The following is a 25768-nucleotide window of genomic DNA, read 5'->3' on the forward strand; positions in this document are numbered from 1 at the left end:
ACAGTCATGAATAAAGCTAAACCAACAAACAAAGAAACGGAAGTGAATCCCTTCGCAATAAGAGGTTTGGAGAGATCTCCACCCAACGCATCGGGTGCGAGAGATATGGAGCTGAAGGAGACGAGTAGCGAAGTAGTCGTCGTGGAGAGCGATAACGGTGCGCCAATAGTCGGCAAGCAGCAGCACAATACGGTGGAGATAGGGCCGAGTGGCGTCCTGCCGAGCTTGGCCGTCGCTATGGTGCAACTAGATGACATCATCGACTTCGACCTGAAGCTGAACCTGCTTAAGCTTCGCAATTTGGTTCTTGTTGCACAGCAGGAACAGAAAATGCTTGCGGCTAGACTAGAAGGCTGTGGCAAAGCGGAGAAGAGCACACAGGCTGCTTCCTCCTCCTTTTATAGTACCACAACCATGGCACAGGAGGCGTTAAATTTTCCTCTTAGCGACAGAGCGGCATTAAGCGCAATCCACAGAACACAAAAAGGCGTCGGGAGAGCACAAACCAGGAGAGCGGGCCCACGAAAGTTGCAAGCAAGGGAAAACAGCGTAAGAAGGAAGCAAGTTCTTGGACGGTTCCTGGATAAATCGGAAAAATCGAGAAATGGAGAAATTGAAGAAGAAAGTGGCAAAAAACCACCCGTCGAGAGAAGGAGAAGGGTAAAGCACTGCTTATTAAAACAGAAAGAGCGCGATGCGCAGTGCCGAGAAACTGGTGGACCTCGGGAAATTTATTCGCAGCATAAGGATGACGAGAGCGGGCGAGATGATGCTTGTCATAAGGAAGAGCTCACAGGCGAGTGGTACATCATATGGAGCACTAGCCCAGGAGGTCCTTGGCGAGAGTGTAGAAGTGAGGGCTCTACATGACGGCATGATCCTCCAATTTAAGCAGCTGAATGAGGTCACGACATCGGAGGAGATCACCTCGGCCATCGAGAACCAAGGTGGAATGGTGGTGGCAAAGGCTTCAATCCACCTGCGATGAGGACCGCAAGGGACGCAGATTGCCACGGTGAGGTTACCGGCCACCGACGCCAACAAATCAAAGTTAGTAAGCTGAAAGTTGGTTGGTCAGTATGTCCAGTCAGCCTCTACCAAACACCGGTAGTCGATAAGTGCTTCAGCTACCTCGAAGCGGGACATAAGTCGTGGACTTGCAAAGGGCCGGACAGGAGTAAACTATGTAGGTGGTGCGGCGAAGATGGCCATAAAGGAGACTTCAATGCGTGGGCGATAGAGTGGGGAAGTCGCTGTACAAATCGGAGAGGGCAAATGCTGGTAGAAGCTTTAGCCAAGCTGGATGTCGTGCTGTGCAACGAAGGCTAAAGAAGTACCTTACAGGGAAACGGAGTGGAATCGATAATAGACATAACATTCTGCAGTCCAAGTTTAGTCGGTAATTTGCAGTGGAGGGTCGAGGACGGTTACATCCACAGTGACCGTTTGGCTATTCGGTACAGGATAAGCAGAGAGGCAAGGAGTGAAAGCCGGGGGCTACTCGTACAACCCGGGTGTAGAAGGTCGCCCACTTCGACGATGGTACCTTCAGAGAGGCTATCCCAAGTAACAATTTAAGTTTTATAACGCTCTTTAAGAACATCATTTACGGAACTGCAGGCCTCAGGTATACTGGTGGAACGATCAAATTGCAGCCCTTCGAGCAATCTGCCTCAAGGCTAGCAGAAGACTACAAAGGTCACGCTCGGTGGAAGTAAGGGAAGAACTCATCGAGGTTTTCAAAGCGGCGAGGCTGGCCCTAAACAAGGCCATCAAAGAGAGCAAGAAAGACTGCTTCGACAGACTGAGCCAGAGCGCCAACTCGAACCCATGGGGAAAGGCCTATCGGCTGGTGATGGCCAAAACAAAAGGGGCACTGGCTCCTCCCGAGCGGTGTTTAACGAGGCTGAAGACGATCATCGACGTACTTTTCCCGCAGCACGGCCCAACCCATTGGCCGCCAGCAGCAAGAATAGGAGCAAATGACGAAGAGGTAGCGATGTGGCGGTGGAGAAGCTAATGACGGTGGCAAAGTCCCTCGACCCGAGTAAAGCACCTGGTCCGGACGGGATCCCGAACATAGCGTTAAAGGCAGCCAAGGTTATCGAAACCGGGCAAGTCCCCTGGAGACCCCTCAGCGTACAGACCAATTTGTGTTATAAACAAGGTAGGGAAGCTACTGGAGAAGTTGATCCAAAACAGGCTGTCGTCGTACGTGGAGGAGGCGGGAGGATTATCGATTAAAGTACGCAAACGTATTTGTTATGCTCAGCTTTACACTTAACTCATCTAAAGCACTTCTCCTGTACAGCGTTATTATGTGATAAGATCAAGATGTTAATAACAAATGACCAGAGATTGTTGAGATGTGTGCCTGGAATTGAACATATTTGGAAATACTCGACTGTGCAGTGTTGGTAAAAACTCAAAATCTCAAAACTATTGGACGATTCAAATCAAGCGTGAGTTGAAACGCACCCAACTCAGCACCTAAAAACTCAAGGATGAGTTGAATCATCCATTTGAATCATCGTAGGCTTTCTTTTGTTCTCCTTCGTTAGAAACAGTAAATAACCGTTCATCGCATAGAACAATGGATACTCTTTCATGCAGTGGCGTAGCCAGAAAATTGGTCTAAGGGTAGGTTTTCTGAACATTTTTTTTCGAAAAAAAATGTCTTCTAAAAATGTTGTCTCTGGGGGGGGATGGGGGGTGGCGGTCTTTATGCCCAAAACCACCCCCGTGGCTACGCAATGAATTGTCCCCGAATTGCTTTCAAATTGCGAACAAATTACGCAAAATTTGGACCTCTTAACCGAATGATGGTTGTTTATAATCAACACTGCGAAGCTATTGACTTAACAATGTCTCGGCATAACATTAAACAATATTTTCAAAACACGAACATAAGGAATTCAACAATTTAAATTCATAATTACAAACAACTTTAGCAAAAAAAATATTTTTTTTAATGTTTTTTATTGTATTTCATAATCTACTATAGCATTACGAAAGAAAAAAAACATGTATATGTATTTGTACTAGTCTACGTCGGTTGACGAAATAAATAAATAAATAAATAAATAAATAAATAAAGAAAAATGCGTTTTTAAACCGAAATGATTTTTTGGCAAATGAGTGAAACGATGCGTTTTAGCATGAAAAATTCAAGCGTGATGCGTTCTTTTAAAATCGCACACGATTTTCGTTGATTGAGATTTATTAGTGATTTTACGAACACTGCGACTGTGTAGTAGCATTTTGTTGCAGCAACTCCAATATGACTGGATTTGGTCATATATGAGTCACAGTGACTGATATATGACAAGTGTGCTACTCGGGTACGGTCGACAAGTCTCCAGACAAAAATCGAGTCACTTTCAAGAGAATATTGATCAAGCATCTTCTTCAGGAATCCACAAGCTGCAACAAAATGCTAATTAGCCTCTTCTAGGACTCTTCTGGTTTCAATATCGTTTTTATATCATACATATATTATACTTCTGACAAAGCCGGATAGTTCCTTAAATAGTTTCAAACGGTACGTGGAAAAGCCTATGCATTTAAAATAGAAAACGATTTTTTGTTAAATATCTTGGCTGGGCATATGCACAGCACATGTTTCGAAATGGACTAATTGATATGAAATTTGCGAAAAAGAATCCACGTGTCTTGGAGGGACTCGAACCCTCAACCTCCTATACACAAAAAGGCCACTTAAAAGTCCCGTTTGCGGAAAAGCCATCAGAATCCGAGTACCAACCTCCACCGCGGTTAGCTCTTTCGGATGCTTCATCGAAAACCTTGTGACTTTTTTTTCCCGATTTTTTGTATAATTTCAAGAAATTCACGTGGGTGGGTTTAGTGGGTCAGCCTTCTGCCATCCCCACACCCTGAGTTTTCAGGTGTCTGTATGCAGATTTGCCTTCATCCATCTATAAATAAATCACACCCCCACTCTACACACACGCGCACGGAAAGACATTTGTGATATCCAAGAGTTACCCATTTTATATTATAATATATAATATAGAGTAAATGATGTATTTTGGACATCTGAATATATTTTGGACTTTTGGCTATATTTTGCGTTTGTTCTACTTAGCTATCTACAAATAAATAGGAACCATGTGTCTCTTTAACCTCTTTCATAATACCATTTCTACCCAGATTTAGGTAACAAATTGAAGAAAATATATCCAAAAGTTCAAAATATATTCAGATGTTCAAAATATCATCGTTGCCCTATGTATGCAATCACACTCACAAGATTTCCAATAATCAATATGCCGAAAGCACCTATTACCATCTAAAGAATACTCACTTTCAAGGAAGAACACGGCCGCACAGATTCCAACCATGAAGACGATGCTCATCGTCACGATCAGTATGGTGATCTGATGTCCGCGGGAGCACATGCCGCCCTTGGGCAGCCGCTGCGGGCCGCCCACCCCGTTGATCATGGTGAAATGTGTGGAACTGGCCACTGAGACCGAATCCGGATCTTTGGTTTTCGCCGATCGATGGAACGACGGTAGCGCGCTACGATGCGCTTGCTTTTGCTCATCCACCTGCCCGTCCGAATGGATTTCTTCGATGGAGATAATTGCCGCTGCCGTCGCCGGCGATGCTTCTGCGGTGCTCTCATCCGGGCGGGTGCCGTACTTCATAGTTATGTTGCTGTTATATTTGCTGCCGACGGCGTCCATGATGGCAGCCTTCGGGACGACTCCCACGGTCGACGACAGGTATTCCTCCATGGCTTTGCTGGTGCCGTAGCTGGATTGTTGCTTCTTGTGGATTTTGGCAAAGTTCTCCAAGTTCGCTACCGTCAACAGTAGCGAGCCGGATGAAGCGCTCTGAAAGAGTCACAAAAAGACATTCTTGCTTAGTCGATGTCGGTGCTCAAACTGGAAGACTAGTGAGGAAATGGATTAGTGGATGGTCACTATCGGCGATCAGAGACCGTTGTCGTCGTCGTCGTCTTCGTCGTTATAGTTGGATGCGTAACCAGAAGGATACGCTTGAGCTACTTTTACGTATGGAGTGATGGTCCACTCCATTGATGGTGCTTGATCGAATCAGTATCAGTTTTAAATTATACACATGTTTAATTCCTCATGCAACTGTAGTAGGAACATAAAAAAAAGTTTATTACGTTGAAGAATTCCTTCAGTTGAAGCTTAGGTCTTCCATTAGGATACCATAGTTTTTCTCGGTTTTGTACCAAGAGTAATTTTACCTAAGGAGGACAATTTACTCATATCGTAGCGAAAAGGATTATTAGGAGAAAAGAATGTTAAGAATGTCTTGTAATAATGTATCAATGTAATAATTAAAATGAATATTATTCTGTTTTGTGATATTATTATAGTTTTACATCAAAATAATACAGGAAAAATTTATTTGAAATTTATTAAAATTTGTGCAAGAAAAATGAAAAACTTTATTTAGAACACAAAATCAAAGCAGTAAAAATAACAGTTTTCCATTTTTCTCACACTTTGCATTGATTAGTTTTTAATTAATCACATAGGGTCGGTGTACCGGTAATAGTGGTATTAGTGACAAGTTCAAATTGTTTAATTCATATCTATAAGGCATTTTATGAGACGTTTCGCGGTGGCCCGTTTATTTACTTCTAATGTTTTGTTTTGGTATGATTCTGCGTGAACATTCCGTTAGGTCCGAACACAAAATAATGTTTGTAACGTTTTACTTTTCATTCGTGTTTTCTTCAGCATTTCCTGCTTAGAATGCAATGGTATGAATTATCTAACGATACATTTTAAGAATCTTATGAAGAACTATGTTCTAAAACCCTGGTAGACGAAAAGAAAATCAGGCAGAATTGATGATGGGACCCATCGGAAAGTCCGGCGCGAAATTACCAAACAAACGGGCTCCCACTAATTGTCAAAGTAGGTAAACACGAGAAAAACAGCTGTTTCGATCTGTCTCATAAAATGCCTTATTGATAGGAATATATTTCCTGTGATATATTGGCAGAAAGCTGTTCTTCTTGAGTCGCCACGAGTATTATGGTCTATGTCCCCTCCCAACTAACTGTTAAGATAAGATGATATACCATGTAAAAATATCATACTTGAGAATTGCGGCTCCGCAAAGTGTCACACACGACTGAGCCTACCAAATAAATGAACTGGTAAAAAAAGAAAGCTGTTCTTCTCTTCTTCTGTAAATATATTGGCAGAAAGCTGTTCTTCTCTACTTTTCAGGAAAAATATTGTTGATACTTCAAAATATTGTTTTCTTTTCAAAATCGCTTCCTCCATTAACTGGTACATGAACAAGTAATAGTGGCACTAGTTAACTTCTGTTCCTATAATAGTGAATCTCATTGGTTTCTTATGGGATTCACTATTATTGGAACGCCTCACTATTATTGGTGCAAGGGACCCAAAAAGTTAAGGAAAAATTATGTTTTTCGATGTTTTTCTGGAAAATTTGTAAACTTTTTCGCACACATTCACCTTTTTTGAGCAAGCGCTATTGTATGAAGTAATTTGTAAAAATTAAAATGCCCTACATCTAGCGAAAATCGCGTTTCCACTATTACTGGTACACCACTATTACTGGAACAGTCACCCTACAGTGGTTGGTTTCCTAACCGCCGTTCCCGTGTCCAGGCGCTATCGTAAAGCCCCAAACGCAATATAACAGAACGGCGACGGAAACGGCAAATTTGACAGAAACTATATGAGTTAACTGTCAAATTTTCCGTTTCCGTCGCCGTTCCGTTGTACTGCGTTTGGGGCTTAAGTGCTAGGATATTTGTTCCTTACAACATGCGCCAAAATCAAAGATATTTGCACAAGGAACGATTTCGATTTAAACTCCGTCGTTATTAATTAATAATTATTAATAATTAGTGAGCGCCACTACTGAAAACATCACAATAATGAGAAACAGATCAATTTGCACCCCAATCCTTCGTTTTTGATTGATTTTTATATGGGTACATGATATGAAATAAAACAGCAGATATATTACGAAAGAAAACCAGTTTTGAAAAAACATTGCTTCGAGTTCGAAGAATATAAGGCCATCTTAATGTTAGACAAATTGATAAAAGGTCGTGAATATAGAAAAAGGCAATATGTGCAATTTTTGATGATTTGTGTAATTGATTGTGGGAGAAAAACTATAAAATAAAAGCCTATTAATGACTAATATCCTCGACTGTGAAATGAGAAATTGTTCACGCGATACATTTGTTGGTTTTTGAGTTGAAATACAAATATAAATAATTATAGTTTGCTATAAAATATCGTTTATCGCAAAAACAAATTTCTTATTCCATTTCTCCAACATTTCCCACGTGCAGCATCTCCCCCTGAGTAGGGATCCTATATTAATGTAGGATCCCTACCCCTGAGGTGTGGCATCTCACCCGAATTTGACTTTTTTTTGTTTCGGAAATAATACAATCGATTTTTTTTGTTTCACAAATGACTTCTACACTATGTATGTAGTTGGATCCCCAAACTATCAAAAACAATATTTAGAGTTTCAATTTAACGGTTTGTTTTGAAGAAATGTGGATTTTTAAAAAGGTGTGGCATCTCACCCGGACCCTAATCAGTAAAAACTTTGTTCTTATCAATAACATCGAGCCGGTGACCAGCGCGGTGTCATCATCATCAATAGACATAGCCCGCTGTCATCATTGAAACGCAGTATGAAAAAAAAAAACAAAAAATAGCTGGGGCATCCTGGCTACGATCTGGAGATGGGCTACACAATATGATGTCAATAGCCTGAATAACATTATTTGTAATAGCACAGACAAACAGACATAACACTCGCCAAATTTCCATCGTTCACTGGTTTACTGGTCAATTCAAATAATCATTAGTTGGCCAATCGGTCACTAGTGGCGCGCACATCGGATTTGCTCGAGTTTGAATTTGCTCACTACCACCATCTGTCCGTGATTTGCTCAACTAACTGATTTCAACAGATGTCGGTAGTTGTTAAATGACGATGAATTTGATGAGTGAATGTTCAATCCGTTATGTCTGTTTGTCTGTGGTAATAGCTTTAGTTATTTTCATCGCATTTCATGTAACACATCGAGTTATATTGTTGTTCAATTGAAAACATGTTTAGTAACGTTTTTGTTTAAAATTGGAAGAAATTTTGTTACATTTTTTGTTACTTTAACTAGGGTAAAACGACCGATTATGGAAGAGTTAAACACCGCATCAAAATAAAATTGATTTCGAAAAATTATTAAAAAATAACTGTTTATCTTTTTTCACATTGCGGCTGTCAAATAGGATGTCATTAACTCTAGGGATCCTATATTAAGAGATGTGCGAATACTTTTCCAGACGATTTAGCAACGCTGTTACTTTTGTAAACAAACGCTGCCAGCACTTGCCATGGCGCAAAACATGACTTTGCGCATAATGACGCTCGAACATGACTTTGCGCATAATGGCATTTTCAGATTTCGTTATCTAACGTCCAACAGTGCATTATCACTAAAAGAAAAGTGCAATAGAAATGAACAAAGTACCATGCATAAACTAGACTACTTCAACTTGCCAATGTAAAACAAATTGTTTATTCGACAAAACTTTTCGTAATTTTTTTTCGTTACAATCGCAATACCTTTTCAATCCGCAAAATAACAATGTTCATTTGGCTCAGATTCTGACAGCTCTCAATGCTCGATTGGCTCAAGATGGCCGCTTTGGGGCCGTCCAGAAACCACGTGGTCATATAGGGGGGGAGGGGGGGGGGTTTGGAAAATGACCACGATAAGCCACATGGGGGGAGGGGGGGTGTTGCTCTCGAACCACGTGGTTTTTTTTTTAACACGAACATTTTTGGTAAATAACAATAGCGGTGTAAAAAATACAAATCATCAAAATTTAATGATTTAATCATTAAACGCAAAGCGCATCTTAGGGCCGATGCCGATGTAGCGTCTTTTCAACTAAGTGTTAAAAAGAATTTAGCATTAAGCATCGAGAAAACCCGGTAATGCAGCGTCGGTCGCAACGCCGATGCATATCTGAGTTATTTGACCAACTTAGCTTTAGATCCTTTTTCCATAAAAAAAAATAAACGAAAAAGCAGGTTGCGTTTCAGTCTCAATTTTCACCAAAAAAATTGGGAAAGAAAAATGAAAAAATATTTTTTTTAAATTCCGCCGCAGATGGTTTTTCGCATCACTTTTGCATCAGCGGACTACAGCTACAATTTTGAAAACTGTTCATGTTTTTACAATAATTCAAGAAAAATCTTCAAAAGAATGTCTTGTGGATATTCAGGAAAAATCCAGTAAAAAAATTTCCTGTAAAAACTTTGACCTTACTTCATACAATCCTGATAAAGTGCTAGCATTCAGAATGTTTTTTGAACAATTCTCTCTGGAAAATTTTGCTTGTAAATTTTGCTACAAGTTGGTCATGAAAAAAAACAAAATATCGCCAGTGTAAATGCCGAAAAAAATTCTATGTGAATTCTGTCTGAAAATTCAAAACAGTCTCGTGGGAAATACATATAATTTTCGGTGGAAAAAAATGTTCATATTTTCATATTTTTTGCCTTTCTCGTTCAACAAAGTTGTACCGAAAGGCTATCATTTCACTACGAAAACGAACTTTTTATAGAAGCCTCGGTGACCCATGGTGTTATATACCAATCGACTCAGCTTGACGAGCTGAGCAAATGTCTGTCTGTCCGTGCGTATGTATGTGTGTATGTGTGTGCACAAAAGCTAAGAAAAACATTAGACAACTTTTTATATAGTAATCATCAACCGATTTTCTCGCAACAAGTTTCATTCGACCGGGGGCAAAGCCTATCACTATTGAATTTGATAACGATCGACCGTTGCGTTCAAAAGTTATAAAGAAAATGGTACATCAAACCATATTAGCACCATATAAGGTTGGTGTCTTGGCTAAATGCGAGAAAGGCAGTATCACCACTCGGTGAATTAAGTTGGGTTTTTTACATTCTAATGAATTTCTTCGACAAGTTCTTCCGAATCTTCACCAGAAATTCTATTTCATTTCCAAAATAAGTTTTTCGAACATTTTGGGGAGTGCACTTCAAAATGTTTAGTCTCCAGTTAGCCTTACGACCAAAGGCATAGGATTGCCAATCCGGAGATGACTAGTTCGATTCTCGTTCCTGTCTAGGATGTTTTCGGGTGTCAAACATTGTCGACATCCTAGGTATAATGTATCCTTCGTACTTGCTACACAAGATATATAATCGTACAATTGCTGGCATTTAAAACTTTCAATTTATAACTGAGGAAATGCTAAAAGAATAAACTAAGTTGAAAAGCAGACCAACTTCCAGTTGGAACATGGAGCCATAGAAGAAGAAGAAGACTTCTAAATTTTTCAAGAAAAAATCTTCTGAATTTTCATGAGAAATTAAATAGCCAATGCCACATGAAACACTTTGATATTACCGTTGATTTTTTGTTTTTGGATTTTTGTTTTCAAATTTGGAATTTTGAAATGAAATGTTTTACGCTCTTTGTGAATTCTATCACATTTTTAAAATTTTCCAAATATTTTTTTTATTCGAGGCATTATTTAGAATTTCCACGGAAGAGTCTATGGATTACCTTCAACAAATACTTTGGATTTTCAAAGAATAAATCTTTAGAATTCACAAGGTTCGTGTTTTTTTAATTTGCACCATAAATTCTTCCAAAATTTCATGGGAAATTCATTCTTCTTCGGAAAGTCATTTTGATTTCTTTGTAGGTTCAGCTAAACATTGCTTTAAATCTTTACCATGCAAAGAAGCACAAGAAATGATTTAAAAATTTTAAGGAATTTTCACATCAGAAAATCTTTAAAATTTTGATTTAATTTTCTAAGGAATTCCTATTGGAATTGCTTCTAAAGTACAACCTTCACAAGTACTACAAAAGTGCAATTTTTTTCGTTATTTCCACTTGTAAAAACATGGAAATATCCTCGGGAAATTCATTATTGGTGTTTTAGATGAACTTTTCATCGATTTTCTACTGGAAAATCTTAGGAATTTCCATCGGAAATATTTTGGTATACTCCAAATAATTTCTTTTGGAAATAAAAAAAACTGCTGAAAATTTCTAAGCTTATTTTTTGAAAAACGAAAAAAATTTCCATTGGAAATTTAGAAGAATTTCCTTTGAAGATTCATTAAATTTGCACAGGATTTTGAAAAAAATCTTTAGAGATTCTGTAAAAAAGTAAGCTGGATTTTTTTTCTAATTTATACCGGAAGTTCTTCGGAATTTGATGTTTATTGGAATTTTCATCGTAAATATGCATTTAGGATCCTTCTACGGATTCTTCTAGTTCTTCAAAATTTCTACCGAACCTTTTTTAAGAACTTTTCCACAGAATTTCGAAAAAAAAATCGTTGAAATACTGAAGATTTTTCCGTGGAGACTCGAAGAATTTCTTCTAACTATTCTGAAGGGTTTCCTTGCAACTCCAGAATAATTATTCTTGAAAATGAGGAAGATCTTGGAATTTAAAATTCATCCAAGCAATACATGTAGGCAATTATTTAGGATTAAGAAGCCTAGTTCTTATGATATTGAATAATTAGGCTAATTGATCGAAAAATTTAATAATGCACCTAATTAGAACATTTAGGTGCATTTTTAAATTTTCGATCAATAATGCACAAAATTCTAGTAGTGCGTATGAAAAGGTTATGACATAGAGAAGTTTGCATTTAAAAAGCAACATGAAATTCTAAATAAAATGCTTTTTAAATTCACAAAGGGTCTGAAAACTAAGAAGAGTCCGGCGATATGAAAAAAGTGGCAGTGTTCCAGAAAAAACACTCCAATTCCTAAAACAATCTAGGTAATAAATAGTGTTATAATAACGATTGAAATTGAATTCCAAAACAAATCTCAACCCTTTCAGGACGGATGGGTCATATATGCCCAGCGTTTTAGATTGTCTATTAAATCACAAAAGAGAGCTAGACCACCCTTTTCTTCAGTAAAATTGTTCATCTAGGGATTGGTTCTACAGAAAAAATATGGGAGCTCAAATTTGACTGACCCTGAAAACTCAGTTATCCGAAACTTTGGGAAGATTTCGATTCTAAGAGCATGCAAATGAAGTTGAAATGTTTGAATCATTCTGAACACTCAGATAAGATGGGTCATCCTGAACGTTAAGCCAGTGATTGCTCTCAAGTTCAGCCCACGACTTCTCGGGTGATCAATCATGACATTTGTAATGTCCTCATCATCGGTATGTACCCAATCCGATAAAATAAGCATATGATCCTAATTTCCATTAACATGAGATCTAAGAGACAAGGTACCCAAAATTATCTTGAGTCAACATCAAGCTGCACAATGACTATGCCTTTTTGTAGGGCCTTAGAAGCACTGGGTTCACGGACTTGGATGATTAAGTAGTTCAAACATTACGACTTGCAGGACGTTTTTTAAAACCTAAAAGTTTTGTATAACCTAATTCGAGTCAAGTACGAAACACTGAAGACGACCTTACTGTTGAGGTCGAAATACGTATCTGTCAAGGTACAATCAAGTGGTGGAATTAAATGGGAAGGTACAAACTCGTCTTATGACAAGTAAAGACATTCCATTAAAAAGCTCAACATAATTTTTTTAACTAAAAAGTCTGTAGTAGCTTGTACAAATAACAATTGTCATATCAACCTGTGGTGACTGGTGTTATAATATTATTGATGCTTATACTTATTGGGCCCGGCTCGTACTGTACTCATATTGTATCACATCTGTATGCGCCACACTGGCTGACCAGTGACCAGCGGTGCGATAGGGAGTGCTTGCTATACAGCTGAGTCAATCAAGGTTTCAGTCTTATATATACTTTCGTGATGACCACACGCGACTACCACAAATGGCGACGAGGAAAAAACATCTCAATCGATAAGAGTCGGTTTAGTCTTTGTGGATTGAATTAATTTGATCCATATGGGAAGAATAAGTGATTAATTTGTGATCGTGCAAGTGCAAGAACAGATTGAAGAAAAAAATGAAAAATAAGCTAGTGTTTGAAAGAAAGTCTTGCAGAAAATTGAAAGTGCGGTCCCTGGTATTATTTCGAAAAGAAAAAAAGAGGAAAACGTTGGTTTCTTATTTGTTGTTAGTATAAATCTTATCTGATAGTGATCGACCTAATAATGGTAAGCATGCTATTTTATAATCTATATTCTGCTCGCGATGTATACTACCGAGACATGTCGAGTCTTGTTTGGGTAACCGCTTCGCGGTGAGTATGTTTTTCGCTTCCATTGTGTTGTGTCACCGTTTTGACGTGAAGCATGGACGTCGGGTGCTATGATGGTCTATTATCGAAGAGATCATTGCGTTGTGGTGTGTGAGCCGTTACAGTGCAGTGCTTTGATGGAAATGAACTCAGTTTTGTTACAGAATACAGGAATACAAAAAGTAAGTCATGCTTCACATATTTATTATTAATGAAAAAATCATTATAGTTGATGTATGCAACAATTAGGAAAGGAATACCATCTGTTATGCCATTGAATATTGATGCATAACAGAGGTACAGTTGCATCACTGCAGATACTGTATTACTGAGTCGAATCGTTGTGCTAAATGGTAAATTTCAACAAAGCATAAAAAAATCTAGCTTTATATGTTGTAGGTATTAGAAAGGTGTTTTCTATACAGAGCTAATTTCATAGTATTTCAATTAATTCATTTCGGAGGTATTTATATTGAGTAGTGATAAAGTTAGATTTTGAGAATTATTATGTTTCGCTCGTTTCGCTCAAACAATGGGGAAGCAGTCGCGTTTGAAACTTAGTCCACCTTAAGAGTTCTTTGAGTTTGTAATAATCTCGATTTAATTGGAGAGAATGATCTTTAACGCGTGGTAGGTCAAAATGGCTCTATACATGAAATCTGTCATAAAATTGATTCTACTACGTTTTTGGTGAGTAGAATATCAATATGATAAGTAGTTAACGCTTGTAAATATTGTTGTTGAATTCATTTTTAGAACTGATTGGTTAGTTAGTCATACGTCCACAGTTCGTTCAGCCTAGCGACCCCACATAATTTGTGGAACGGATGACCAAAATCTTCAGTTTTGATCAGTTTCTTTGTGAGATAACGTTGCTTACTCGGTCCTTGAAGAAACAATGTTTTCACTGAAATCTGTAACCTCTGTAATCTGTAAACCTTACCAAGAATACATGTAAACATCCAAAGTTTTGTTTGTTATAGTGTGAACAACACTCAGTAACTGTAGAGATTTGATGCTGTACTGTTATAAAAATAAATATGTTCGGATGTGTAATTGGAAAGATGGATGCGTATATACAAAAAAAATGAAATTAAAAAAAAAATGTGGTCAAACTTACCCGCGATCTTACTTTTAACTCCAATTAGAAGATATAACGGGATTGTTGTCAATTAGCTGATATTAGTAAAGATTCATGTTTGAATGAAAATTCTATGGTCATTATCGTTTGAGTACACAATTTGAGAAGTTATCGCCGGCGACAACTCTTCTACTGTTCTCACGTGAAATGTTTTCACATGAAAATTGCAATCTTTATCGTCTGATAATGATTGAGCACAATACTGATATACAACAATAAATATTTAGAACAGTGGTGAATTTGATTCCGATGGAATTACCATCTTCTTCGCGATTAAAACTATAAGTTAAGCAAAACTCATTAACTGATACACGTTATTACTCAGTAAAATAAGCTTGAACAGGATAACTATCAAGCTCAAAGTGAAGTGTACCTATGTTTATTTTTATGTGGTTTGATTATGGTCGATTATAACCTCCGGATGCAATAAAACAATAAGTTGACATAACGAAAAAAACATTCAGGTTGTGTATAAAAAGTTTAGAGGTGGCATTGTACACCTCGACTCAAAACGAGCAAACCATGCAAACTGTCATACGAAATAACTGTCGAAAAAAGATGCGCAATGAGGCCCAGGATATCCAGAAAATTAATGAACTTCAAGTGCTCAAAACAAAGACTAAGGCGTAGATGTTTAACTGTGTTTTTGGTAAATAACAATAGCGGTGTAAAAAATACAAATCATCAAAATTTAATGATTTAATCATTAAACGCAAAGCGCATCTTAGGGCCGATGCCGACGTAGCGTCTTTTCAACTAAGTGTTAAAAAGAATTTAGCATTAAGCATCGAGAAAACCCGGTAATGCAGCGTCGGTCGCAACGCCGATGCATATCTGAGTTATTTGACCAACTTAGCTTTAGATCCTTTTTCCATAAAAAAAAATAAACGAAAAAGCAGGTTGCGTTTCAGTCTCAATTTTCACCAAAAAAATTGGGAAAGAAAAATGAAAAAATATTTTTTTTAAATTCCGCCGCAGATGGTTTTTGGCATCACGCCGCCGACACTTTTGCATCAGCGGACTACAGCTACAATTTTGAAAACTGTTCATGTTTTTACAATAATTCAAGAAAAATCTTCAAAAGAATGTCTTGTGGATATTCAGGAAAAATCCAGTAAAAAATTTCCTGTAAAAACTTTGACCTTACTTCATACAATCCTGATAAAGTGCTAGCATTCAGAATGTTTTTGAACAATTCTCTCTGGAAAATTTTGCTTGTAAATTTTGCTACAAGTTGGTCTTGAAAAAAACAAAATATCGCCAGTGTAAATGCCGAAAAAATTCCATGTGAATTCTGTCTGAAAATTCAAAACAGTCTCGTGGGAAATACATATAATTTTCGGTGGAAAAAAATGTTCATATTTTCATATTTTTGCCTTTCTCGTACAACAAAGTTGTACCGAAAGGCTATCATTTCACTACGAAAACGAACTTTTTATAGAAGCCTCGGTGACCCATGGTGTTATATACCAATCGACTCAGCTTGACGAGCTGAGCAAATGTCTGTCTGTCCGTGCGTATGTATGTGTGTATGTGTGTGCACAAAAGCTAAGAAAAACATTAGACAACTTTTTATATAGTAATCATCAACCGATTTTCTCGCAACAAGTTTCATTCGACAGGGGGCAAAGCCTATCACTATTGAATTTGATAACGATCGACCGTTGCGTTCAAAAGTTATAAAGAAAATGGTACATCAAACCATATTAGCACCATATAAAGTTGGTGTCTTGGCTAAATGCGAGAAAGGCAGTGAATTCGGTGAATTAAGTTGGGTTTTTTACATTCTAATGAATTTCTTCGACAAGTTCTTCCGAATCTTCACCAGAAATTCTATTTCATTTCCAAAATAAGTTTTTCGAACATTTTGGGGAGTGCACTTCAAAATGTTTAGTCTCCAGTTAGCCTTACGACCAAAGGCATAGGATTGCCAATCCGGAGATGACTAGTTCGATTCTCGTTCCTGTCTAGGATGTTTTCGGGTGTCAAACATTGTCGACATCCTAGGTATAATGTATCCTTCGTACTTGCTACACAAGATATATAATCGTACAATTGCTGGCATTTAAAACTTTCAATTTATAACTGAGGAAATGCTAAAAGAATAAACTAAGTTGAAAAGCAGACCAACTTCCAGTTGGAATATGGAGCCATAGAAGAAGAAGAAGACTTCTAAATTTTTCAAGAAAAAATCTTCTGAATTTTCATGAGAAATTAAATAGCCAATGCCACATGAAACACTTTGATATTACCGTTGATTTTTTGTTTTTGGATTTTTGTTTTCAAATTTGGAATTTTGAAATGAAATGTTTTACGCTCTTTGTGAATTCTATCACATTTTTTAAATTTTCCAAATATTTTTTTTATTCGAGGCATTATTTAGAATTTCCACGGAAGAGTCTATGGATTACCTTCAACAAATACTTTGGATTTTCAAAGAATAAATCTTTAGAATTTACAAGGTTCGTGTTTTTTTTAATTTGCACCATAAATTCTTCCAAAATTTCATGGAAATTCATTCTTCTTCGGAAAGTCATTTTGATTTCTTTGTAGGTTCAGCTAAACATTGCTTTAAATCTTTACCATGCAAAGAAGCACAAGAAATGATTTAAAATTTTAAGGAATTTTCACATCAGAAAATCTTTAAAATTTTGATTTAATTTTCTAAGGAATTCCTATTGGAATTGCTTCTAAAGTACAACCTTCACAAGTACTACAAAGTGCAATTTTTTCGTTTTTTCCACTTGTACAAACATGGAAATATCCTCGGAAATTCATTATTGGTGTTTTAGATGAACTTTTCCTCGATTTTCTACTGGAAAATCTTAGGAATTTCCATCGGAAATATTTTGGTATACTCCAAATAATTTCTTTTGGAAATTAAAAAAACTGCTGAAAATTTCTAAGATTTTTTTTGAAAAACGAAAAAAAAATCCATTGGAAATTTAGAAGAATTTCCTTTGAAGATTCATTAAATTTGCCCAGGATTTTGAAAAAAAATCTTTAGAGATTCTGTAAAAAAAGTAAGCTGGATTTTTTTCTAATTTATACCGGAAGTTCTTCGGAATTTGATGTTTATTGGAATTTTCATCGTAAATATGCATTTAGGATCCTTCTACGGATTCTTCTAGTTCTTCAAAATTTCTACCGAACCTTTTTTAGGAACTTTTCCACAGAATTTCGAAAAAAAAAATCGTTGAAATACTGAAGATTTTTCCGTGGAGACTCGAAGAATTTCTTCTAACTATTCTGAAGGGTTTCCTTGCAACACCAGAATAATTATTCTTGAAAATTAGGAAGATCTTGGAATTTAAAATTCATCCAAGCAATACATGTAGGCAATTATTTAGGATTAAGAAGCCTAGTTCTTATGATATTGAATAATTAGGCTAATTGATCGAAAAATTTAATAATGCACCTAATTAGAACATTTAGGTGCATTTTTTAATTTTTCGATCAATAATGCACAAAATTCTAGTAGTGCGTATGAAAAAGGTTATGACATAGAGAAGTTTGCATTTAAAAAGCAACATGAAATTCCAAATAAAATGCTTTTTAAATTCACAAAAGGGTCTGAAAACTAAGAAGAGTCCGGCGATATGAAAAAAAGTGGCAGTGTTCCAGAAAAAAACACTCCAATTCCTAAAACAATCTAGGTAATAAATAGTGTTATAATAACGATTGAAATTGAATTCCAAAACAAATCTCAACCCTTTCAGGACGGATGGGTCATATATGCCCAGCGTTTTAGATTGTCTATTAAATCACAAAAGAGAGCTAGACCACCATTTTCTTCAGTAAAATTGTTCATCTAGATATTGGTTCTACAGAAAAAATATGGGAGCTCAAATTTGACTGACCCTGAAAACTCAGTTATCCGAAACTTTGGGAAGATTTCGATTCTAAGAGCATGCAAATGAAGTTGAAATGTTTGAATCATTCTGAACACTCAGATAAGATGGGTCATCCTGAACGTTAAGCCAGTGATTGCTCTCAAGTTCAGCCCACGACTTCTCGGGTGATCAATCATGACATTTGTAATGTCCTCATCATCGGTATGTACCCAATCCGATAAAATAAGCATATGATCCTAATTTCCATTAACATGAGATCTAAGAGACAAGGTACCCAAAATTATCTTGAGTCAACATCAAGCTGCACAATGACTATGCCTTTTTTGTAGGGCCTTAGAAGCACTGGGTTCACGGACTTGGATGATTAAGTAGTTCAAACATTACGACTTCCAGGACTTTTTTAAAACCTAAAAGTTTTGTATAACCTAAGTCGAGTCAAGTACGAAACACTGAAGACGACCTTACTGTTGAGGTCGAAATACGTATCTGTCAAGGTACAATCAAGTGGTGGAATTAAATGGGAAGGTACAAACTCGTCTTATGACAAGTAAAGACATTCCATTAAAAAGCTCAACATAATTTTTTAACTAAAAAGTCTGTAGTAGCTTGTACAAATAACAATTGTCATATCAACCTGTGGTGACTGGTGTTATAATATTATTGATGCTTATACTTATTGGGCCCGGCTCGTACTGTACTCATATTGTATCACATCTGTATGCGTCACACTGGCTGACCAGTGACCAGCGGTGCGATAGGGAGTGCTTGCTATACAGCTGAGTCAATCAAGGTTTCAGTCTTATATATACTTTCGTGATGACCACACGCGACTACCACAAGTGGCGACGAGGAGAAAAAACATCTCAATCGATAAGAGTCGGTTTAGTTTTTTTGTGGATTGAATCAATTTGATTCATATGGGAAGAATAAGTGATTAATTTGTGATCGTGCAAGTGCAAGAACAGATTGAAGAAAAAAATGAAAAATAAGCTAGTGTTTGAAAGAAAGTCTTGCAGAAAATTGAAAGTGCGGTCCCTGGTATTATTTCGAAAAGAAAAAAGGAAAAAAATGTTGGTTTCTTATTTGTTGTTAGTATAAATCTTATCTGATAGTGATCGACCTAATAATGGTAAGCATGCTATTTTATAATCTATATTCTGCTCGCGATGTATACTACCGAGACATGTCGAGTCTTGTTTGGGTAACCGCTTCGCGGTGAGTATGTTTTTCGCTTCCATTGTGTTGTGTCACCGTTTATTCATGACGTGAAGCATAGACGTCGGGTGCTGTGATGGTCTATTATCGAAGAGATCATTGCGTTGTGGTGTGTGAGCCGTTACAGTGCGGTGCTTTGATGGAACTCACCTCAATTTTGTTACAGAATACAGGAATACAAAAGTAAGTCATGCTTCACATATTTATTCCAACGAGAAATAATGAAAAAAATCATTATAGTTGATGTATGCCACAATTAAGAAAAGGAATGCCATCTGTTATGCCATTGAATATTGATGCATAACAGAGGTACAGTTGCATCACTGCAGATACTGTATTACTGAGTCGAATCGTTGTGCTAAATGGTAAATTTCAACAAAGCATAAAAAAATCTAGCTTTATAGATCTGTTGTAGGTATTAGAAAGGTGTTTTCTATACAGAGCTAATTTCATAGTATTTCAATTAATTCATTTCGGAGGTATTTATATTGAGTAGTGATAAAGTTAGATTTTGAGAATTATTATGTTTCGCTCGTTTCGCTCAAACAATGGGGGAAGCAGTCGCGTTTGAAACTTAGTCCACCGTAAGAGTTCTTTGAGTTTGTAATAAGCTCGATTTAATTGGAGAGAGAATGATCATTAACGCGTAGCAGGTCAAAATAGCTCTATACATGATATCTGTCATAAAATTGATTCTACTACATTTTTGATGAGTAGAATATCAATATGATAAGTAGTTAACGCTTGTAAATATTGTTGTTGAATTCATTTTTAGAACTGATTGGTTAGTTAGTCATACGTCCACAGTTCGTTCAGCCTAGCGACCCCACATAATTTGTGGAACGGATGACCAAAATCTTCAGTTTTGATCAGTTTCTTTGTGAGATAACGTTGCTTACTCGGTTCTCAAAGAAACAATGTTTTCACTGAAATCTGTAAAACCTTACCAAGAATACATGTAAACATCCAAAGTTTTGTTTGTTATAGTGTGAAGAACACTCAGTAACTGTAGAGATTTGATGCTGTACTGTTATAAAAATAAATATGTTCGGATGTGTAATTGGAAAGATGGATGCGTATATACAAAAAAAATGAAATTAAAAAAAAAATGTGGTCAAACTTACCCGCGATCTTACTTTTAACTCCAATTAGAAGATATAACGGGATTGTTGTCAATTAGCTGATATTAGTAAAGATTCATGTTTGAATGAAAATTCTATGGTCATTATCGTTTGAGTACACAATTTGAGAAGTTATCGCCGGCGACAACTCTTCTACTGTTCTCACGTGAAATGTTTTCACATGAAAATTGCAATCATTTTCGTCTGATAATGATTAAGCACAATACTGATATACAACAATAAATATTTAGAACAGTGGTGAATTTGATTCCGATGGAATTACCATCTTCTTCGCGATTAAAACTATAAGTTAAGCAAAACTCATTAACTGATACACGTTATTACTCAGTAAAATAAGCTTGAACAGGATAACTATCAAGCTCAAAGTGAAGTGTACCTATGTTTATTTTTATGTGGTTTGATTATGGTCGATTATAACCTCCGGATGCAATAAAACAATAAGTTGACATAACGAAAAAAACATTCAGGTTGTGTATAAAAAGTTTAGAGGTGGCATTGTACACCTCGACTCAAAACGAGCAAACCATGCAAACTGTCATACGAGAGAACTGTCGAAAAAAGATGCGCAATGAGGCCCAGGATATCCAGAAAATTAATGAACTTCAAGTGCTCAAAACAAAGACTAAGGCGTAGATGTTTAACTTGTAGATGATGGATGTCCATAAAAGGGAATTGTTTTATTGATGAAAAGACCTGGAAGAAGACGTCAGCTTCGGTGTAGACCCCGCACTCGCTGGCTGTGTGCAATCGGCCGTATGGCCGGTGTGCAGGGAGACTGGCGAATTGCGGCCTAGGAATGAGCGACCTGGAATAAAACATTACATTCTGTTTTGCTCCGGAAAACACGGAGTGTACGATTATCATAGATATAGGTAGGTAGGTTTAATTAAGCTTAAAAGAGCGCTGTGATTAAATTCACTGAGAGCGCGTGGAGAGCGCTGTGATTAAATTCACTGAGAGCGTGCAGACCACGCTGTGATTAAATTCACTGAGAACGCAGAGAGCGTTGTGATTAAATTCACTGAGAGCGTTTGAAGAGCGCTGTGATTAACTTGACTGAATAGACATAATGAACGCTGAGAGTGAATTCACTCACCTAGAAGTCCTGTTGTTAAAATAACGTGGAGTGTGCTGGGATTGATTTGACGAAGAGAACTTAGGGATTGAAATGTGATTGAAATCGCCTAGAGGGCTTCAAACACGCTGTGATTTAATCAACTGGGTTTACTGAAAGAGCCTTGGATAATGGTGACTGAATTCACTGAAAATAATCGGTAAGCGTAATGATAGATTTCATTCGAAACACGAAGCTGTAATTTAGAACTACAGCATTACTTCATAGTAGCACTATTCATTAAAAAAGAAACAATAATCTTATTATAAGATTGTGATATAAATAATTCTAGTCTATGTAAACAGTAGTACTGTTGCTCAGCAAATCGAGCTTAAACGCTGCAGAATCTAGTGGACGCACAAGAACAGATGCCGTTTCTTGTTCACTGGGGGCTTCAACAGGATCAATGTGCAACGTGCGCAGTTTTGAAACATACTTCTGCCTACTGTGGATCGCAGGCGCCTTCGTGTAGGCTTCTGAGTCTAATAGTTAGAAAGCGTACATCAGTCATTGCTAGAGGCTTTGATACCTCCCTGTACACCAGTACCAGTACAAGGGAAAAATTAATATAATTAGGTGAAAAAAAAATGAATATAATTAGAACTCCCAATAGTTTTAAAGGAATCAGGAGAAAATGGAGAGCTGCGCAAGTTAACTCCCGTGGTAAGTCTCCGTGCGAAGAAAACAACGTGACTTCTGAATAAACATTGCACCGTGGGATCCCGTAATGCTTAGTCGACACCACGACCGTGGGACAGTCATCATTTAGTTAGGGACAAGTAGGTTTCATAGTTGTTAGAGTCGATTTAATGGATCAGTCTAGTTCTAACTATCGGAAAACTCGTTTCGGCTTTTTATTTTTATTTTTGAAGAGACCTTAGGTCTTCCGTTAACTCGCACAAAAGATAAAATACATGAGAGTTGATTACCAAAGGAATATTTATATCAGTCATGGAAATACCATGATAATACACATTGTTTGCGATATCTTCTCAATGGCAAAATAAGATATTGGAAAAAAAATATATAACATATTCATACATGTTTGTGGTATTTTCCGTAGCTCCTAAAATACTTGAACATTAATACATATTTCAATGAGGTGACAGACCTGCTTGAGGTATTTAAAATTGCAATCATTCACTATCATCATGTTATGATATGAATGAAATTATACCTGAATGAACTTACGCTTGAGCTTAATTATTTATTCCAAATATAGTCATGAATGATATGCATATCTGCTTGAACGTTTTATTAACAGCTTGATCTAATAGATTGAAATAATATATTGGGAAAAACTATCTTGTTCTTGTCTGTCCATGTGAGATATTTACTCTCACAATTTATTGATTGATCACTTTTCATACTATTATGATACAATATTTTTTTATTTCTATATATTATCGGTATGGTAGATACCAGCACAAATAGTATGTTAAACGAATAGTAGTAGATATGATCAGGTTTGTACTGTTTAACTTTGTAGAGTTTACAATCATATCGTCGAAGAAGATATATCTAGCAATATCGCATTAGTTGATCGTAGTTACCGGCCGCGTATGTCGATGGAAGATATTCAGACTTTCTTATAATAATTTGTAAGTTAAAAAAAAAAGATTTTTGGCTGAAAAAAAAGGGATATAAACCAGCGACAACAACGCACTGTATCTATACCTACAATATTGCCAGCCTAATGTGTTAAATTATAAACATAAAGTTAATGATAAATGGATTGCCTTAATTAACTTGATGTTTCTATTCTTCACATTTTGTAACAACTCTGGAATGAAGCACAATGTGCTCCACTAGGTGTGTATCCTAAACATTGGCATACCTATACACCAGTATTAAGTTAACAAACATCTTCATTTTATAGAAAGGGGGATGTGGTGACTGGTGTTATAATATTATTGATGCTTATACTTATTGGGCCCGGCTCGTACTGTACTCATATTGTATCACATCTGTATGCGCCACACTGGCTGACCAGTGACCAGCGGTGCGATAGGGAGTGCTTGCTATACAGCTGAGTCAATCAAGGTTTCAGTCTTATATATACTTTCGTGATTACCACACGCGACTACCACACAACCCAATGGACCTAATGGGATATTATATCATACATCATTCATAATTTGGTTAATTGGATAAATCGAATGATCCGAACTTCAAAATGATAATTGATCTATAATACATTCATTCTTCTATGAGTCGCTTATGTAAGGACCATTGACTGAAGCATATTCGAGATATGGAATAGAAGTTCCTTGGGAAATTATTCGAAAGACATCAGAGTGACCGAGAAAATATGTTTAGTATGGCATCATTGGATTCCACGAGTCAATATCAAAATAAAATTTCAATGAAGAATTAGAAATTTTGAGAGATGAGCCAGCTCTAGATTATTTATCAGAGAAAAATAGAAATTTTCCATAATAGAATTGGAAATTGCCAATAAAAGAAATCAGGGTATGAGTATTAAATAAATATAGAATTACTGCAAATAATGCAAAATTTTCATAAACAGTTGAAAATTTTCCACAAAACAATAATAAATTAGCACTTGTAAAAGCAAACATTGCAATTATGTATTTAAAAAATCACCAATAAAGAAATAAAGAAATATAGGGATATTTTAGAAAATTTCTAAACCATTACAAATTTTTCTCGAATTTTTTATAACATATTCGCGAGTCCACATTTTTTTTGTATCCTCCTGATGCATCGAAGGTGTGTGAATTCTAGATATCCTAATACCTGATACACATTACAACATGATAACATCATCAAAATGTTCGAAATTGCTGGGTTCAGTTTGATTTTGAATCAGTTGAAATTGTCCATCTTCAAAATTTATCGGATTAACCATATGTTTTAGTTACATAAGGTTTTTTTCTTTAATTTTTTGTACTTGAAAAAAAAAACCACGTGGTCAAAGGGGGGAGGAAGGGTCTACCAAATGACCACGATAGACCACATGGGGGGGGGGGGGGGTTGAAAATCTCCAAAAATATGACCACGTGGTTTCTGGATGGCCCCTTTCGCATATCTCTGAATTTAGGATCCCTAATTACCTCTAGTTTCGTAAATATTACGTCATCACAATAAAATCAAAATACCGCAATAGTAAGGCGCAGTTGCCTATCGTTGCGATGTTGCGATATTTTTTAAAGTCAGTGCTATTGTTGAGGTATTGCCTGTATTTCTTTTGGGGAGCGATACCACAACAATAAAACATTACCACTACCGCAATGAATGCATTTTTTAACAAGAATGTTGATTTTTCACCATTTTGAACAGAATATTTCCAAACAATAGGTGTTCTAGTGATTGATTCGAAGAGTTTTAGAGGATCCACAATGATTTTTGATGCTATAATATCCAGAATGGACTATTTTATAACTACCGCAACATTAGGACATACCACAACGATAGGACGTTTTACCCTACTAATTGTACATGTTTTATAACAATCTCTGTTATAAAAAAAGTAATGGGTAATGTTTGATTATAGGCAAATATAAGGCATTTATAGATTTCTTATTGATGATAGTTAAGTTTAAAAATGCTATTAATATAGTTTTTAGACCTGGGCAAACTGTCCCGTTTTCCATTTCATTGAACACATATTCATCTCATCGCCACATTTTTTGGCAAACTGTTTCGGTTTCGGTTTGTTCGGTGCATGAAATTTGACTGGATAAAATGTAAACAGTCACATAACACATAATCAAAGTGTTTTACTGTACATTTCCCAACACTGATCAGAACAGTAGTTACATAACTATATTTTACTGAATTAGCTTGGGTAAGTGCTCAAATAGTTCCTATAGCGTCGCGTAATAAATTAAATAGTTTGATGACCATGACATTGGAATTTTCCAAAGGTAAGTCCATCTATCGCTTTAAGTAATGTGACCAGACGTTACAACTCATACAGCGTTAAAAATATTTTCCAATTGTTTTTGGCCAAAATCTATGCGAAATGTTCTTTTGGAGGATTCATTTTCAATCTAGTGACGCAATCC

General features: G+C 36.5%; 1 protein-coding gene across 4 annotated transcripts in view; it reads right to left on the bottom strand.

Moving 5' to 3' along the window:
- Positions 1-25768, bottom strand: part of LOC134209689 (uncharacterized) — a 348850-nt gene that overhangs the window by 10683 nt on the left and 312399 nt on the right. For all 4 annotated transcript variants that reach the window (XM_062685700.1, XM_062685698.1, XM_062685699.1 and 1 more), the window contains one exon: positions 4325-4859. In XM_062685700.1, the coding sequence (XP_062541684.1) occupies positions 4325-4859 (535 nt within the window). The remainder of the gene's footprint in view (positions 1-4324; positions 4860-25768) is intronic.

The sequence above is a fragment of the Armigeres subalbatus genome, chromosome 2, assembly GCF_024139115.2.
Source record: "Armigeres subalbatus isolate Guangzhou_Male chromosome 2, GZ_Asu_2, whole genome shotgun sequence".
In the NCBI taxonomy this organism is placed as follows: Eukaryota; Metazoa; Arthropoda; class Insecta; order Diptera; family Culicidae; genus Armigeres; species Armigeres subalbatus.